We start from the raw sequence: 16,891 nt of genomic DNA on the forward strand, positions 1-16,891 counted from the left end.
GTGCAAGTATTAATGCAAGTACTAGTAAAAACTAAAACGAATAGCGAAAAAATACAAACGTTACCAAAAAAACGATAGTTAAATAAATTGTCAATTAGTAAACTAGTTTCATCTAGTATGTAAACCAACCGGAATAATTGAGTAGAAAAAAACGAACTACTAAGAAAACACCGTTTCGCGATAGTCTTTGTTTACAACGCGCTTTAATTGTCCCTCGCCGTGCTCCGTAGGCGCCGCGCAACTATGGCGGCGCCATGGAGGATGTTCCTAAACACACAAAACGAGCCCTGATAGAATACACACGGGGGCGAGAGTCATGGCGACTTTACAGAGAGCCGGGACATGGGAGATATCCGAATCCGAGGACGAAAACACGGGGCAGAAAACACTCCAGAGCAGCCGGACGGGAAACGTTTGGACAGGAGGTGAAGAGGAGACGGAGCGGACGGCACCGGCTCCACCGGACACCGGAGACCCCCCGTGGAAGGAGTCTCCCAAGCGGAGGAAGCGCCGCAACAAGGAGGAGACGGAGGCCAAAGCCAGGCTGAAGAGGGAGGCCAGGGAGAAGCAGAGGACGGGGAGAGCCAGAGAGAAGGAGGAGAAGAGGCGGGAGCAGCAGAAGAGGAGGGAGGAGGCCGAGAGGCTGAGGAGCCTGAGGCCTGAAAGCTGCCTGAGGCTGCTGAGCCTCTGCGTGGATCCAGGTGGAACCATCATCACATCCATCCATCCAGCCTCACATCCATCCACCCACCCTTGCATCATACATCCTCACACCCTTCCATCCAGCCTCACATCCAACCAGCCTCACATCGATTCCAGCCTCACATCCATCCATCTAGCTTTACATCAACGATCCTAACACCATCCTCACATCCATTCATCCTCATATACATCCTTACATCAATCCATCCAGCCTCACATCATCCATCCTCACACTCATCCATCCTCACAGCCATCCATCCATTCTCACATCGAACCTCACATCCATCCATCCACCCAGCCTCACACCCATCCATCCATCCATCCATTCTTACGTCCAGCCTTGCATCCATCCACCCATCCTAACACCCATCCTCACATCCATCCAGCCCCACATCCATCCATCCTAACACCCATCCTCACATCCATCCATCCTAACATCCATCCTCATATCCAGCCTCCCATCCATCCATACATACATCCAGCCTCACATCCATCCTGTCAAACATCCTTCCTCACATCCATCAAACCTAACATCCAGCCTAACATCCATCCAAACTCACATCAAGCCTCACATGCATCCATCTATACACCCAGCCTCAAATCTATCCATACATCCTAACATGCATCCATGCTAACATACAGCCTCACATCCATACATCTAGCCTCAAATCCACCCTCACATCTCTCCATCCAGCCTCACATCCATCCATTTGTCCATACATCCATTCTAACATCCATCCATCTTCCATCCTGACTTATGTAATAGGGGTGTACTCGTTTCAGCTAGGAGTCCCAAGTAAAAAAACAACACAATAATCCAAACTTCCAAAGTTACATGTATAAACAAATCTGACAATATTAATATAAATACATTGTCCAATAAGAATTTTATCATAAATAGCAGGAATACAAATCAAATATTTGAGCCGAACTTTGAACTTCAAATAGTAAAGTGTTTCTCTTCTTCAGCGGTCCTGCAGCACGAGGGCTCAGACCTCCTGCTGGACACGCTGGCCGCCTCCCAGTGGAGGTTCCTCATCCAGAGCCAGGTGGTTCCCCACAGCGTGTCCTGGACCAGGGACCTGCCTCAGGTTGGTGCCTGTATGAACGCTCACTTCCACAAGTCAGCCACAGGAACCGACCCACACACTGCTGTGCTCAGACAAACTAATTTCAAAGTAAAAGTACCCTGATCAGCCGACCAGTTTATTATTTTTAGGTATTAAAGACGACAATCAAATTCCACAATCAATAATGAAACTCTTTATTGAGAATTGGGAAATATGTTGAAAGAGTTTGTACAACATGGACTGTATTAACATCTATATTTGTTCAACACAAATTTAGATTATTATGCTGCTTCAATTTACCATCTTGAAAGTAGTTGTATGATTTAATGAAATTGGCTCTAGTTGGGCTTATTTTGGACCTTTTTCCTCGTTACCTCTGTGTGTTGTGCGTCTCCAGCCCACAGAGGACGGCAGGAGTGTGGTGGAGGAGGATCAGCTGGTTCTGGTTCTGGACCTGGCGGACTTCATTGACGTGGTGATCTGCGTGAAAAGGGTAAAGCTGCTCTGAGATCAAGTAGAAAGAGATTAAGTTTAAATGCACGGGTTTAAATGTAACACTGTATTTGGCTATCGGACATGTTTGACTCAATATACAATAAACCTCAATTAACTATACCCAATAAAAAATATTGTAAATAAAAATAATTACAATGATTAACAATAGATATAACCTAAAATAACAGAAAAATATGAATAAAAGGTGTAATAATATAATAAGAATGAAAAAGACCAGAAATATGAAATGGTCACATCCAAAAAGGACATATACGGTCCAATGCAATAACTTATGAAATGAACAGCCGAAAGATGAATGTATAATAAACTTGAACATAACATGTGGATAAGCCTTAATAATTCCAGCTGGTTCTACTGGGTCATTGGGGTTCCAGATGCTGCGGACGGACGGAGACGGCGGCGGCGCGCCCCTCCTCACTGTTCTGCTGGACGTCCTCAACAGACAAGCCCACAAGGCCGTGACTCTGCTGGTGATCAGCGCTCAGATGCACCCGAGGTCTGTCCCACCACATTCCAGGGACCTTTTTTAGGATCAGCAGTAGGAAAGTCATTAACGGGCCCAAACGATCCTATTGGTCAGCCATGCTGCTTCCTTGCTGCAGAAAGAGAGTAGTCCATGAAGGGTGGCGTTGCAATCCATGGAGGACATCGTGGCTCCAGGAGTGTGTGTTTTAGAGATGAGCTCCTCACATCCTTCCACAGGTCCGAGGTCTGGCGGAGACAGAGTCTGCAGGACCAGATGGGGATGCACAGCCTGGACATCGAAGAGGTCGGATCACATTTTAAAATCTGTTTTTGTGTTATTGCAGCTCGTGCAATCCATCCTCTCATTCTGACAGATATGGCCAAAATTGATGGAATATACAAAGCAGATATATCATGACACATTTAAAATCTTTGACAATATAAGGAAAATTGGATTTTAAAATACAGATTACACCCTCCCTATTTTTCTTGATTTTGTTATTGGGCTCGTGCCGCTCACTTGCCCTTGTGGATCATTCTGGTGTGACTGGAGTACGCTCATTTTAATATTTATTTTCTTCAAAAATGACAGTACTGTTCAGACCAGTTCCTTCAGACGTGGGTTCCGTGCTGCGTCCTCAGGTGATGGTGTACTTGCAGCTGAGGAGTATCTCCGTCTCCTTCCTGGAGGACTGGCAGGACGTCACGGACCACCTCTGTGCCGTCACCAAGGCCCTGTCCAAGCGGCCGTACAAGTAAGATTGATTTGCCGTTAGGATGTTTGATCAGATAACTGAATGAATAATAACAAAATGAAGCTTGATCTCATCTCTTCCCTGGTCCACCCTGAAACCCCCCCAGCAGGCTGCTGACGGAGCGGGCAGGGCTGCCTTTCTGCGTGGACGGCTCGTGGGCCAGCGGAGCTCGGGTGGAGCGGGACGGCTCGGGCCTCGGTCAGGTCTGGAAGCTCCAGGTCCAGCAGCTGAACCGCGTCAGTGCCCCGATGGCCTCAGCCGTCACCGCGGCCTTCCCTTCCCCGCAGCTGCTGCTCCAGGTGCAGTGGGTCCTTCCAGAGGCTCTGGGGACACCCCCCAGGGGTCCCCAGCGTGGTTATAATTGTTTAACTTCACGGTTATTTCATTATAAAAAGACTCAGCACCGTTAGAGAATGTCCAGCACTGACTGTTTGGGTCCTAGTTTCACTGTTATCTCCCAAACTAGAGTAGAGACTTAATCAGACCCAACACTAAGAATCTCCTGCAAGGTCTTCAAGTTAAGGGCGTGTACATTTTTGAAATGTACACGCGAATTCCAGGAGAGGCCTAAACCATACGGACTGAAAGCAATGGCATCGATCACTCATTTTAATGAAAGCATTTTAAGAGGTTCTGAGTTTCTCACCGCCGCCCCCTGCTGGTCTGCAGGCATACCGGAGCACGGGCTCGGAGGAGGAAAGGAGGAGGCTGCTGGCCGACCTCTCGGTGAAGGGAGCTGAAGGGAAGGAGCGCCGCGTTGGACCCGACGTCTCCTGCAGGATCTACCGCAGCCTGACGGCCCACAACCCCCAGCTGGTCCTGGACTGACCCCCCCGCCCGCAGGAGCCCATCCCGAACCAGAGCCGGTCCGATGGACCTGATACTCGGAGGTCGTGTTTATTCTGCTGCTCATCTGTTTTTCAGAATTATGGTTATAGAATGTTTTGTACATACATTTTTCATCATTTGTTTGTTCAGGGGAAAAAATAAAATTTAATATATAATTAAATGCAGGTTCCACGCAAGTTGTTTTTTTATAGTCAAAGGATCAGGGGAAAGAAATGTTTGATAATGTTTTATTTTATGGAAATGCTTTAGTAGAAAGTTATAGTAAGAAAGTGAAAGTGTAAATAAAAAAAACAGAGCGTACAGTGTACAGTTGCCGAGCAGCAAAACCACTTCGCTGCAAACGTCTCTACACCTTGGTGAAAAGTGTCGGATTACACTGAGCATCCCGTTTTAAAAAGGAGACGTAATAATGTTGATAAAGTCTAAAATGTCCCCATTGGACTAAATTCCATCCCAGTGAGAAGCTGCAGCAGTGTGGTAAGTTTCTCGACAGAGCATTGAGCGGGCCTGGGTTGAAAAATGCTCAAACTCACGGTGTAAGTAAAACTAGAACGGATGTTGACAATGAAACTATTGCAGATCATAAAAAAGAAATTCAGTTATTTGCACGGTATCCATACAGAACTTCTTCCAAGAAGCAGATCGCTCAGAAAAAAAAGTCTTCCATGAGATTCAGGGCCGAAACAAACCCTATGTGCACATGCAAACGCGTGGCCTCCACACTGCCAACGCAAGCTGCGGTCGCACAAACAAAACGGGCGCCGCAAGGTTCCCGTGGCAGTACTACACCTTCCACCCCACCGGAGGTAGCAGAGGACGCAGCTGAACGGCAACCACGACGACGGAAAAACGTGTCGACTGTTGTATGACATGCAAGGTCTGTGAGGCTCCGGCAGCTTCACGTTGTTTTCCCACTACAGCGCCCCCTCACCGCAAGGTGTGGTACTGCAACTGGAGCTTGCGTCGCCCGAAGACGGTGAAGAGGAAGGAAGTTGAAACATTTCAGGATGCAACGAGGCGCTAAATCAGCCTTACGTAGCTCAAAGCATGTTTGGGTACTTACGCAGGGTTTGTTTCGCACTCTTACAGCGGGTTGTCAGACATGGAGTCTTCCCAACCGTTAACTATCAGACATGAAAACATGAACAGAAGCAGATTATACGTAATGCTCCTTTAAGATAATTGGCTATAGTGAGTCAAGTCTGCATAACTCAGCTGGCCTTGCATTCCTGCTCCATTCATCACCCTACATCTGAAATGTCTTTGACACATGAACACTAGACAAAATGAGATGGTTTGGTTTAATTCATTCATAGAACACGCTAAGTGTGTGTGTGTGTGTGTGTGTGGGGGGGGGGAGCCCTCCTCCTGACTGTTTGACAGCAGTGGAGGGCAATGGCATTGGTAGAAAAGCTGAAGCTCGACAAACCGCTCCAGTCCAGTCAAGTCCAGCGGCACCTCTTGCTCTGGTAATTATCCGGCTCGGAGCAGCAACTGTCGTAGTCGCTGCTGGGTGGCGTGGGAGGGCAGATGCAGATGCGGTCCCCGACCTGGAGGGGGTGCAACCGGCAGGGACACTGGACGATGAGGGGGTCCTGGACTGGGCTGATGCACGGGCTCAGGGAGATACAGGCACTGAGGGTGGACACCGGGCTGGGGCATGGACTGGGGATGGTAGATTGACTGGGGATGGTTGATGGACTGGGGATGGGGCTCAGATCGGGGCTGGGACAAGGAGAGAGGCACGGAGGGGGGCTTGGAGTGGGGCTGGGGCAAGGGGACAGGTAAGGAAGTGAAGTGGTGCTGAGGCAGGGGCTCAGAGTGGGGCTGGGGCAAGGAGATGGACTAGAGCAGGGAGTCGGACTGGGGCATGGAGATGGAGCGGGGCTGGCCGGCGGGCTCATCTCCAGGCCATATTCGTCGGGTAGATCCCTGGGCTGCGGTGGCTCTTCTGGAGTGTTGTTTTGGAGGGTGAAGACCCAGCCCAGCCTGGCGTGCAGGAGGCTGCTCAGGCCGGGCGGCAGGTCCAACGCTTTCAGGACGTCCGGGCAGTCGGGCATCTCTCTGCGCAGCCGGCTACAGCAGAGGTACTGCAGGGAGGTTGGAGTGGAGCAGGCACGGATCACTTTCATGCTGCTCTTGGCCGCCGTGGAGCAAACCATGGGGTAGAAGGTCTTGTTCTGCAATCTGGTGGCAGCCACACCTGCGGGAGGATGAGGAGGAGATCAAGACACAAGGAAGGGTAGAGGTCTTTATGACCAATGGGGCCCACAACACTTGCCATGTGGTCGCTACGTTCGCTTTCATTCATAAAGATGTTTATTGTGTTGGTGAGAATCTCATTTTTTTATGCCTGGTTGCCATGGTGTTGCTAATGTGTCACTTTCAATCACATACCAAACCCAATGTTCTGTTGGGGGAAATTTGAGGGGAAAAAAATTAAGTCAAATTCCCTGGAGGTGGACTTCTCACTGACTTCACGGAGACCCTAACCCTCCCCCACCTGCCCCCACCCCGACCAACGTTCAGTTCCAATCAGATCAGATCAGCTTCACAGCTCCGTCCAATCACAGGCTCGGTACAATCTGGTTCCATCTTGCAGAAGCTGGAAGAAGCTCACCAATGCAGCAGCGGTTCTTGTAGACAGTCAGCATTCCGTGCCAGGTGTCCAGGTGCATTCCGATTATGGAGCCCTGACCGAACCTGGAGGAGAACTTAACCTTGTCCCCTTTGTGATGGAGCACACCTGGGTGGAGATGAGAAATACCACAGAGGATGAGGATCCCCATCACTTCCTTCGAGCATCTGATTTTGTTCAGAATGTACATGCTTCTGGAAATCTGTGGGCAGGCTCCTGTTGTCCCCTACGGATCTTCATCACCCAGTTTTCCCGACGCCATCTATTGAGTTTTCATCTCAGTCACTATTGACCTTTGACCCCCTTCTGACCTGTGTACGAGAGCCCCCAGCTGTCTTGGTCGTGGCCCAGCAGGCTGCAGAAACTGTACTTGAACTTGTCCAGGTTCACCTCCGAGGTCCCAATGCCCACCATCTAATTCCGACCACAGAGACACCAAGTCAAAACCGCCATGTGGACATGATTTCAGGTGTACCTTGATCGCTCCACCCTGCCCTCCACCCACCATGTCGGTCCCGTACACTGGGGACGTCATCTTGATCTCCCAGAAGTGCTGCCCGTCCGCCAGCTCCTTGGTTCCTCGGATGGCGGCCGTCCCACAGCTGTACTCCGAGTGGAAGTTCACCTTCCGGTTGTCGCAGCTCAGAAAGGACTCCGAAGATTTGCAGCTCTCGTCCCAAACCCAGTCAAAACCTGCCAGCACAGAAGACAATCACAACCTGCCAACACAGAAGACAATCACAACCTGCCAACACAGAAGACAGTCACAACCTGCCAACACAGAAGACAGTCACAACCTGCCAACACAGAAGACAATCACAACCTGCCAACACAGAAGACAATCACAACCTGCCAACACAGAAGACAATCACAACCTGCCAACACAGAAGACAATCACAACCTGCCAACACAGAAGACAGTCACAACCTGCCAACACAGAAGACAGTCACAACCTGCCAACACAGAAGACAGTCACAACCTGCAAACACAGAAGGCTGCCAAAACACACATGCACACAGCATTTATACATTTATTTATTTTGCAATTTAAAAATAAAACACACAGAATGTTCCTGCTTCATAATTCAGTAATGAGCGTACATGGGGAACGAGGACATATCTGAATTCAGCCGGAGGCCACGGTACCAATGTTTGAGTAGAAATGTCTGCACCTCCACAGTACTATTCAGCGAGTCCCAGGAAGTACAGGTCGTGCACACGTTTCACTGCATTTTAAACTTTAAAATGTGGAAGAAGAAGAGTGGGAGCGAATGCAGTGGAACTCTATCACCTCCTTCAGTGAAAGGTCCCACCTCCAGGACTTACCCTGGTCCTCCTCCCCACAGAGGCAGTCCTCCGGGGGGTCGGGCCCCAGCCCAACGGCACCCCTGCTGCCCGTCTCCTGCAGCTCACACTGGCAGAAGGACTCCCCCACCACGGCCGGAGAGCTGACTGGGTAGTCCACCTCCACCTCCATCTGACGGAGGCACGGGAGGGTTTTACATTCAGTTTATCTATCTACAGTATCCATCCACCCATCTACAGTATCCATCCAGCCTTCCTTCCTTCCTTCCTTCCATCTACAATATCCATCCATCTACAGCATCTATATACTGTACCTATATATAAATCCATCCACTGTATCTATCCATCTACAGTATCCATCCATCCATCCATTCATCCATCTACAGTATCCATGTTCCCCATGTGTTCTGGCACCGCCTCCCAGCTTCCTCTCTCCGTCCTCCACTTCCGGTCTCTTCCTGTCTCCCCCTCCTCCTCTCACCTGGTCGTCCTGCTCCTCCCACGCCGCCTCCTGCACCGTCGTCATGGCAAGGGACTCCGGCCGGCTCTGGGTCCAGACGACATGATGGAGGGGGCTCCTCCCGCTCAGCAGCATGGCGGCTCTGGGGGAAGAACACGGAGGTTTGGGATCGAACCGCCATCAGGCAGCCATTTCATCATTATCTGGTATTAAACAGTCTCACAAATACCATTGGATATATAATTGTTTGTGCCCAGGTACAGATGATAAAGCATCACACAGACACACCCACACACCTTGTTATCCTTTCTTTTGTTAGTTTTTAGCTTTAATGCATAGTCATTTTTCCTCTATTACTTCATAATTATTTTCCTATTGTTTTTGATGTGAGCTACTGTGACGCCACAATTTCCCTCTGTGGATGGATCAGGCATCCATCCATCGCATGTAGGTGTTCTTATTCCACTGCTTCCTCCTTGATCTCCTCACGTCTCCATATGCTGCTGTTGGCAGAGAGCGGAGTTTCCAGAAACCTGTCGGCCTTTTTAAAGCTTTTAAACCAGACCTGCTGTCTGACGTATGTAGACGCTCGCTGACCCACAGACCCAGCGTCTTTCAATTAGCACATGTCCAACTTTTTATCTCGTATATCAGACCAGAACTCCAAAGTAGAGAGCAGAACATTACAGCTTATTTGCTGTAACGGACATAAAAAAAAAAGGCAGTTTATCCTGCTGTGTTAGAACTGTAATCGACCTATTAAAAAAACAAAAAGGCCGACACTAGCCCATTTGATTTTAAGGGAATTTTTTTTCCACATTAAATGTATGATTAGTGTGTACTATATATAGTAAAGAAAAACAAAACAGGAAACAATTTTTCTCAATCAAGTCTTGGATAAGTGGCAAAAGCAACCTCCTGAACTCTGACTCAAGCACCATTTGCGCTTTATTATGTCGTTACTCACTCATTTACTATGGAAACACCACAAAAAAATGGAATAAAAGACCAAAACACCTTCAGTGAATCTGTGTGTTGTGATGAAGCCTCGGTTCAAATCAGGTGACAAACCCAAGCTATGTCAGCTGAAAAACGGTGGAAATGGGACTGAACTGACTCAGCAGAGGGTTGATGACCTGTGACACAGCTGGTCTGGAGTCAGTTTCAAGAGGAAAAGGGGAACTCTCCTCGGTGTGGTTTACAACACACATCTGCATTTCGCAGAACTCCATTTGCTGAGCAAGGTCGAGTGTGACAGTGATAAGGGATAGCTCACCATCAAATATGATTAAAACAACATGACACATTACTGGGGTGTCAAAATAAAGAGACTCAATAAAACAAGCTGAGGTGAAATAAATGTCCATGTGATAGTTAAGTCCTGCTCCGACGGAAGCAGCAGGTGCCAGATTATCCAGATTGTTTCACTTTAACTGGGCTTTAACCCACATGCAGCAGCCCCAGCATCCGCCGCCGGCCGGACCGTGCACGTCACCACATTGGAAAACACCAAGAATATTCAGAACGCAGAGCATTTAATATTAAAAAATAAATAAAATGAAGATCTTACATGAAAATAGGGATTTGATGATAATCTCCATTCAGATGGCTGTTTAGTGCTTTAAACTATAAACCAGGAGTTTCCAAACTTTCCCAGCTTTATAATGAACCGCCATGTGGATTTAAATAGAATTTAAACATTCCCGACACAAAAAAAGGTATAAAACAATAAAATAATATTGCTCTTGTCCGCTGTAACACCTTTAACGACCCCTATGGGGTTCCCCTAGAGGGAACATTGGGCCCCAGCTCCCCTGAGCTTCAGCCACGGTCAAGTTCTGAGAAGTGCATCAGAAATAGACCAGAGTGTCCAGTGTCCAGATGCACTGTGGGGATGCTGGACACGTGACCCTCCAAACTTCACCATTGCAATAAAACAATAAAGACATGAATGTGAATAAAAGTCCCAACCCCAGCGTCCACCCGCAGCTCGTCCTCTTACCTCGGCTCCTCCTGCTCCAGGCTCCTGCAGCTTGTGCTGCAGCTGCTCCGTGTCCCGCTTTGCTGCAGACGTAAACAAAGCTCTGACCACGCCCCCCGTCCCCGCTCTGATTGGACGGGGCCGCTCGAGGGGAGGGGTTTATGCAAATCGGACAAATGGCCTAAATAGGGTCAAGTCAGCGGCGACGTGAAACGAACCCAAACACATATAATGCGTTGCTTAAAGTTCCATGACACGCGGTCAGCCGTTGTTTTTGTGGAGTGTCATGTCCTAAAATGGATCGCGTCAAAGAAACCAAGCTTCTGAGAAGTGTTATTTATATGATGTTATTTTAAATAATAAAGTGAGTATAAGTGGTCGTTTCCAGTGTTCCATGCAAGTATAATCCAGTGATTGACTATCATTTGTGACTAAGCAGGGATATCACAGACATACAATTGTTTTTTTATCCTTAAGTACATTTTATTTTTTTCAATTCTTGTTGAACGTGCATATAACAAACGGGAATATTCCACATCATAGTAAAACAAAACAAGCGCAACGAAACCCTATCGGTTGTTTTTAGGTGAGGGCGGGGCTCACAGGGTAAACTCGCGTTCTGATTGGACCTCGCGACGACCCCGGAAGTAGCTCGGCGACTAGGCGACTCCAGTGACAGACAGACAGGCAGGCAGACAGGCAGCATGGCGGAATCAGACAGTGGTGAGTCGGAAGTTATTATTTAAAAATATAATGGCCACAGCGCCTTGTGATCAGTACGTTTTGTTTTCCCCATACTCTGAACGAACGACCGGTAGGAATGTTGTGAAAAGAAGTTCCATTTTATTGTGCCGTTAGCTTACAGGTGTGCTAACTCCCAGCATCTGTGCCTGTGCATCGAAAAAGTGAACGAGAATAGTAAACAATTCCGAACACGACGCGTGTCCGACGTTAACCCAACGCTAAGTAACGGAAAGTTTGAATCCAGATACGATCAAGACAAACCGAGCGCCGACACGGGACCCTGACGCAATCGCGCCGTCAGATGACGTCAGGGTCTTGCGTCAGTCCCAGCTGACCTCTGACCCCCAGCGGCCTGAAAGGTCATTCGCGCGGTTCACCCTCAGGCATCGCCTGGTGTGCGTCTCTCCCCCTCTCCCCCTCTCCCTCCCCCTCTCCCTCTCCCTCTCCCCCTCAGACAGCGGGAACCTGGCCCAGGTCCGGCACGTGGTGCTGGTCCTGTCCGGGAAAGGTGGCGTTGGGAAGAGCACCATGACCACGGAGCTGGCCCTGGCCCTGAGGCACGCCGGCAAGAAGGTGACGCAGCACCGTGTGTTCGTTCGTTCGTCCCCCCCCCCCACACACATGAACAGACAGTTTGGACCAAGTTAGTTGAGTCCTTGTTCATTTGGTGAAATACTTCATGACAACGTGTTAAACTTTGATGTTCTGCTTTCGGTGCGTTGTGCGCGGATCCTCCTGGAGACGTCGCAGCTCTGCGATGGGCAATCCCAAGACTCTGCTTTGTTACAGCAGTTACAGGTGTAACGGAGTTGGACTGGTTTCAGCGCCTCAACATCGTAGCGAAAGAAGCATTAAAAACAGTCACAATAGGAAAGCATAAAATGATAATCATTACTACATCATAATGTGCTGTGTGCGTCCTGACAGACAAACAGGCCGTCAAGTGTCTGAGTTATAAATGTAATCAATCACAAAATGAATCGACAGTGATTATTTGTCTTCACTTGTATGTGTTGATGTTAGCGCCCCACAAGGAACTGACGTCATTCAAATTCAATAGTCTCAGCAAGAAAAGAAAATCTGGCCGATGTGACTTCTTTTCTACATTTTGACCTCAGGATAAACACTAACCTTGAGAAGTGAAAGGGGGGGGGGGTGTAGTGTGTTGTCTCTTGGTAATTAAAGCACCCCCCCCCCCCCCAAGGTGGGCATCCTGGACGTGGACCTGTGCGGTCCCAGCATCCCCCGCATGCTCAGCGTGGGCCGGCCCGAGGTGCACCAGTGCGACGGCGGCTGGGTGCCGATCTACACCGACAGCGAGCAGACCCTGGCCCTCATGTCCATCGGCTTCATGCTGGAGAACCCCGACGACGCCGTGGTCTGGAGGGGGCCCAAGAAGACCGGTGAGGAACCCGCTCCGGAACCTCCCGCGGCTCCGGGCTCTGGGCTCCGGGCTCCGGGCTCCACGTTCTTGGCGATGACCCCCGGGTGTGCTCTTCTCCTCCTCAGCTCTGATCGGCCAGTTTGTGACGGACGTGGCGTGGGGGGAGCTGGACGTCCTCCTGGTGGACACGCCCCCGGGAACGTCCGATGAGCACCTGGCGGTCGTGGAGAAGCTCAAGAAGAAGCACCACGTGGACGGAGCTGTGCTGATCACCACGCCACAGGTACACGACCACAACCTGGTCCAATACTGGGCTCGTAGAAGCTCCGGTGCCTGAACTGTGTGTGTGTGTGTGTGTGTGTGTGTGTGTGTGTGTGTGTGTGTGTGTGTGTGTGTGTGTGTGTGTGTGTGTGTGTGTGTGTGTGTGTGTGTGTGTGTGTGAGATTTCTCATTAGTGCTCGTCATTGATGAACTAACTACTCCCTGTGTCACTGTAATGACGTCTTGGTACTTTTTGAGTATTTTACAAAGTATTTATACCGTGACGTGAACTCCAGGTTACTGGAAAACTACTTTATAAACTGTTCTTTTAACTTTCAAAATGTCTTCCCACCAAGTTAAATACGACAACACAGACACACAACAGTGCTTTGTCTGTAAAGTTAATATAATGTGTAATTACGTCATGTATGTATAATTTAATTTGAAGGCTACGGTTTGAGTTTTGATTGTAGTATTTACTATTGAGTTTATGTTGTTTCTTATGAACAATGCTGTTTTTATAAAGGGGTTTAAAGGTGTTTTCAAACAAACTTATTGTTAGTTAACATCCCTCAGTTTCCCCCTCCAGGGATTTATAAAGTGTTATCTTATCTTGGTCCTACACTGAGTAGTTATGTGCAGTATTTCATACATTACACTTGAGATACTTTTACTCTGTTTGGCATGTACTTGTACTTGAGCTGTGGTGTGTGTGTGTGTGTGTGTGTGTGTGTGTGTGTGTGTGTGTGTGTGTGTGTGTGTGTGTGTGTGTGTGTGTGTGTGTGTGTGTGTGTGTGTGTGTGTGTGTGTGTGTGTGTGTAGGCCGTGTCGACGGGCGACGTGAGGCGTGAGATCACCTTCTGTAAGAAGACGGGCATCCGTATCCTGGGGATCGTGGAGAACATGAGCGGCTTTGTGTGTCCACACTGCTCCGTGAGTCTCACACACACCTGTAAATTTTAATATTTACAGGAGTGGAGTTTTACCTCGTCTCGTCGTGTGTTTATTTCATTATGAGTCCTTTGTGGACATTGTTTTCAGACTTGGAGGGATTCAAGATTCAAGAGGTTTATTCGTCACGTACATATACATACGTTCATACATATGAGCAGTGAGACGTCAATGCAACGCACCCAGAGATGATGCACAGTATGTTCTAGATTGAACCAACTAACTGAAACTAACAGATTCCTAAAACGTAAAGCAGTAAATAAATAGAATATAATAATAATAATAAAATAACTCAAACGGTAATCGAGTGGGGGTACAAAATATTTATAAAGTGAATAGACTTATGTATATGGGACAGGCTATTATGTATATACAGCTGTGTGCATTGTGGGAATCATGTGTTCTTTACGCAGGATTTATTTTTATAGTGTATTCGTGTCACCCCCCTCCCCGCAGGAGTGCAGCAACATCTTCTCTCAGGGGGGAGGAGAGGAGCTGGCCAAGCTGACCGCGTCTCCGTTTCTCGGTGAGGCGCTGCACTGACACCGCTCTGCCGCAGGGCGTCGCTACACAACGTGGTGTTAGCGACGATGTTCAACGGCGTCCCGGTGCTGCCCCCTGCTGGCCACAGCCCCACTGCTCCCGCACGCACGGCTCCCACCAGCGCTTTATTTCAATGGGACGTGAATTCATATCTTTTTAAAAGACGGTGAAGGAGTCATCTTTTGCCGTTTTTTTGAACTACTGAAATTATGCCAAGCGACGATATCAAGACGTTTATGGTGAAATATGTGCTTTGTTGTTGCACTTTTATTTTCTGAATTAACATTCAGATGGATTGGGACTCATCTACGAAACTCCCCAAATTGCAGTGGTCTCAAACTGAGCGGACTGGATAGTTTTCTTGTATCAAAGTTATTTTGGTGATAATCATTTTAATTTCCCTGTGACTCGGTTTGTAGTTTTGTCGATTTATTTAACTTTGAATCTTGCATCCAGTCCTCATCACATCGGTTTAATTTCACCGCAGCTCTTGCGAATCAGGGACAAACGTGTCATGAGCGACACATGGACGGCCTAAGGTGTTGATCAGAGGTATTTATCAGGTATTGATCACCATTTTCCGGTTTGACTAACGAGGCAGAGGAGTGCAAAACGCCGCCGTCTCCAAGGAGAGAAAGCGAGATGAACTTGAGAATGCAGTTTAAACATAGTTTGGTTTTATATGTAAGTTGGTACATATTGACCCATATCAAATAAGGATTTATTTTTACATTTAAGTTCAGTTTGAGGTTTTTTTTTAATAATTTTAATGTATGTTATATACATATAAAAATAAGGATTTATTTTTACATTTTAGTTCTTTAGATTTTTTTTTTAATCATTTTAATGTGTTATTTTTTTAATATATTTTCAAAATACTGACATCACAGCATATATCTCCAATGTACAGTTAGTCTTTCATGAAGCCTCTGAAGCAGTTTCTAGTGCCCGTTTGTCCTCTCGGTCCAGGCTCCATCACACTGACGGCTTGTCGTTGTTTCCAGGCCGGGTGCCGCTGGACCCGCAGCTCGCCACCAGCCTGGAGCAGGGACAGGACTTTGTGCGGCTGTTTCCCCACAGCGCCACCTACAGCTCCATCACCACCATCACGCAGACGCTGCTGCGGAGCCTGGAGGCGGCGTGAGCCCCCGGGGAGGCGGCGCGGGTGGACGCTGCCGTCCGCCAACATTTCTACCCTTTTGTACCTGCACTGAAAACTACTTCACAGAGCGTTTACATTCCAGTGTTTAGTGATCACCGCTTCGCTTCGATTTCCGTGTCTTGATTTAATGTTCCCAAGAAAAACTCGTTGAAAACTCGTGGATTCCCAGTTTTCACTGCGGGACGAACCGGATCCCCCCCGATAATCATTTCTAATCTGTGGATGGTTTGATATGTGACTGGGTGCAGCAGCGGGGCAGGTGAACGTGGGCCGCGGAGACACGGTGCCGTCCCCGTTTGTCACCTGTGGTTCTCGACGTGGGGTGCAGGGACCCCCCCCCCCGGCGGGGCTTCCATGGGGGGCCCCAGCAAACTGATTCAAACTTCCCCAAACTTCACCAACATCTCCCCGATAACTGCGGTTTGAATCCTAGCTTCGCTGTGGTCTCTTGAGCCGGAGCAGCGATCCAACCCCGATCCACTTTAAGATCCGGTTACTCTTGCTTTTTAATCGTTGGTCATTTTGTCTGTACCGATTCCACCCCCTGTGTTTTTAAGGCAACACCAGGACACTCGTGGGTCTTGTTTGCTTACATTCGGAAACGTCCCAAGTTCAGAGCCGCCTCATGCTGCACAACCGAGCCCTTGACGTGCGGCTTGTGCCGCTTTCAATGTGTGCGTTTGAAAGTGACGCGTCATTAAAGTGCGAATCCATAGGCACGCCCGCCTGATCAGCTGGGTCCCGCTTGAAGTCTTCTCTCCTCTCGGCGCCCGTTGGGGATGTTTTCAGTGACCGCGCCGCTTCAGCCGGTTCAGCGCGACCCCCGTTTGACATGTGTTACGCGCGGCGGACTCCGCCAGCGACGAAAGACGAGATCATACACAGGAGCACATGCAGGACACAAACACATTGAATGGCCGTCCACTTATAAGCACCAGATAAATCATTGTGGGATGAATATCAAATAAAGGACTTGTTAAATTCAAAGGTTATTTGTTTTCTTTTAAACAAAATGATTCTAAGGAATCACCACCTTCGTGTTCTCGTACACACTAAACTGAAGTGTATTGGATGATGAGAGGAGGTTGGAAAAAGTACACGGTGAG

General features: G+C 48.4%; 3 protein-coding genes across 4 annotated transcripts; 2 read left to right on the plus strand and 1 right to left on the minus strand.

Annotated features, from left to right (window-relative positions):
• Nucleotides 1-265: 265 nt before the first annotated feature.
• eme2 (essential meiotic structure-specific endonuclease subunit 2) lies at nt 266-4,452 on the plus strand. 2 transcript variants are annotated; one of them, XM_080021816.1, is made up of 8 exons: nt 266-701; nt 1,672-1,793; nt 2,170-2,265; nt 2,663-2,784; nt 2,991-3,057; nt 3,396-3,508; nt 3,615-3,807; nt 4,178-4,452. In XM_080021816.1, the coding sequence occupies exons 1-8, from the start codon at nt 317-319 to the stop codon at nt 4,334-4,336; spliced, it is 1,257 nt and encodes a 418-aa protein (XP_079877942.1). In that variant the 5' UTR covers nt 266-316; the 3' UTR covers nt 4,337-4,452. The 2 variants fall into 2 exon arrangements, with proteins under 2 accessions (XP_079877942.1, XP_079877943.1); XM_080021817.1 differs by having other exon boundaries at nt 3,618-3,807.
• Nucleotides 4,453-4,570: 118 nt separating this feature from the next.
• Nucleotides 4,571-10,815, minus strand: spsb3b (splA/ryanodine receptor domain and SOCS box containing 3b). Its single transcript, XM_080020787.1, has 7 exons — nt 10,762-10,815; nt 8,781-8,901; nt 8,321-8,471; nt 7,501-7,688; nt 7,307-7,409; nt 6,978-7,103; nt 4,571-6,560 (listed from the first exon to the last, which is right to left on the minus strand). Exons 2-7 carry the CDS (start codon nt 8,892-8,894, stop codon nt 5,800-5,802), a joined length of 1,443 nt encoding a protein of 480 aa, XP_079876913.1. The 5' UTR covers nt 8,895-8,901; nt 10,762-10,815; the 3' UTR covers nt 4,571-5,799.
• Nucleotides 10,816-11,426: 611 nt separating this feature from the next.
• nubp2 (nucleotide binding protein 2 (MinD homolog, E. coli)) lies at nt 11,427-16,761 on the plus strand. Its single transcript, XM_080021766.1, has 7 exons — nt 11,427-11,463; nt 11,939-12,057; nt 12,689-12,887; nt 12,994-13,151; nt 13,952-14,062; nt 14,537-14,606; nt 15,628-16,761. The coding sequence occupies exons 1-7, from the start codon at nt 11,445-11,447 to the stop codon at nt 15,765-15,767; spliced, it is 816 nt and encodes a 271-aa protein (XP_079877892.1). The 5' UTR covers nt 11,427-11,444; the 3' UTR covers nt 15,768-16,761.
• The last annotated feature ends 130 nt before the right edge of the window (nt 16,762-16,891 follow it).

This window comes from Zeus faber (assembly GCF_960531495.2).
Source record: "Zeus faber genome assembly, chromosome: 20".
NCBI lineage: Eukaryota > Metazoa > Chordata > Actinopteri > Zeiformes > Zeidae > Zeus > Zeus faber.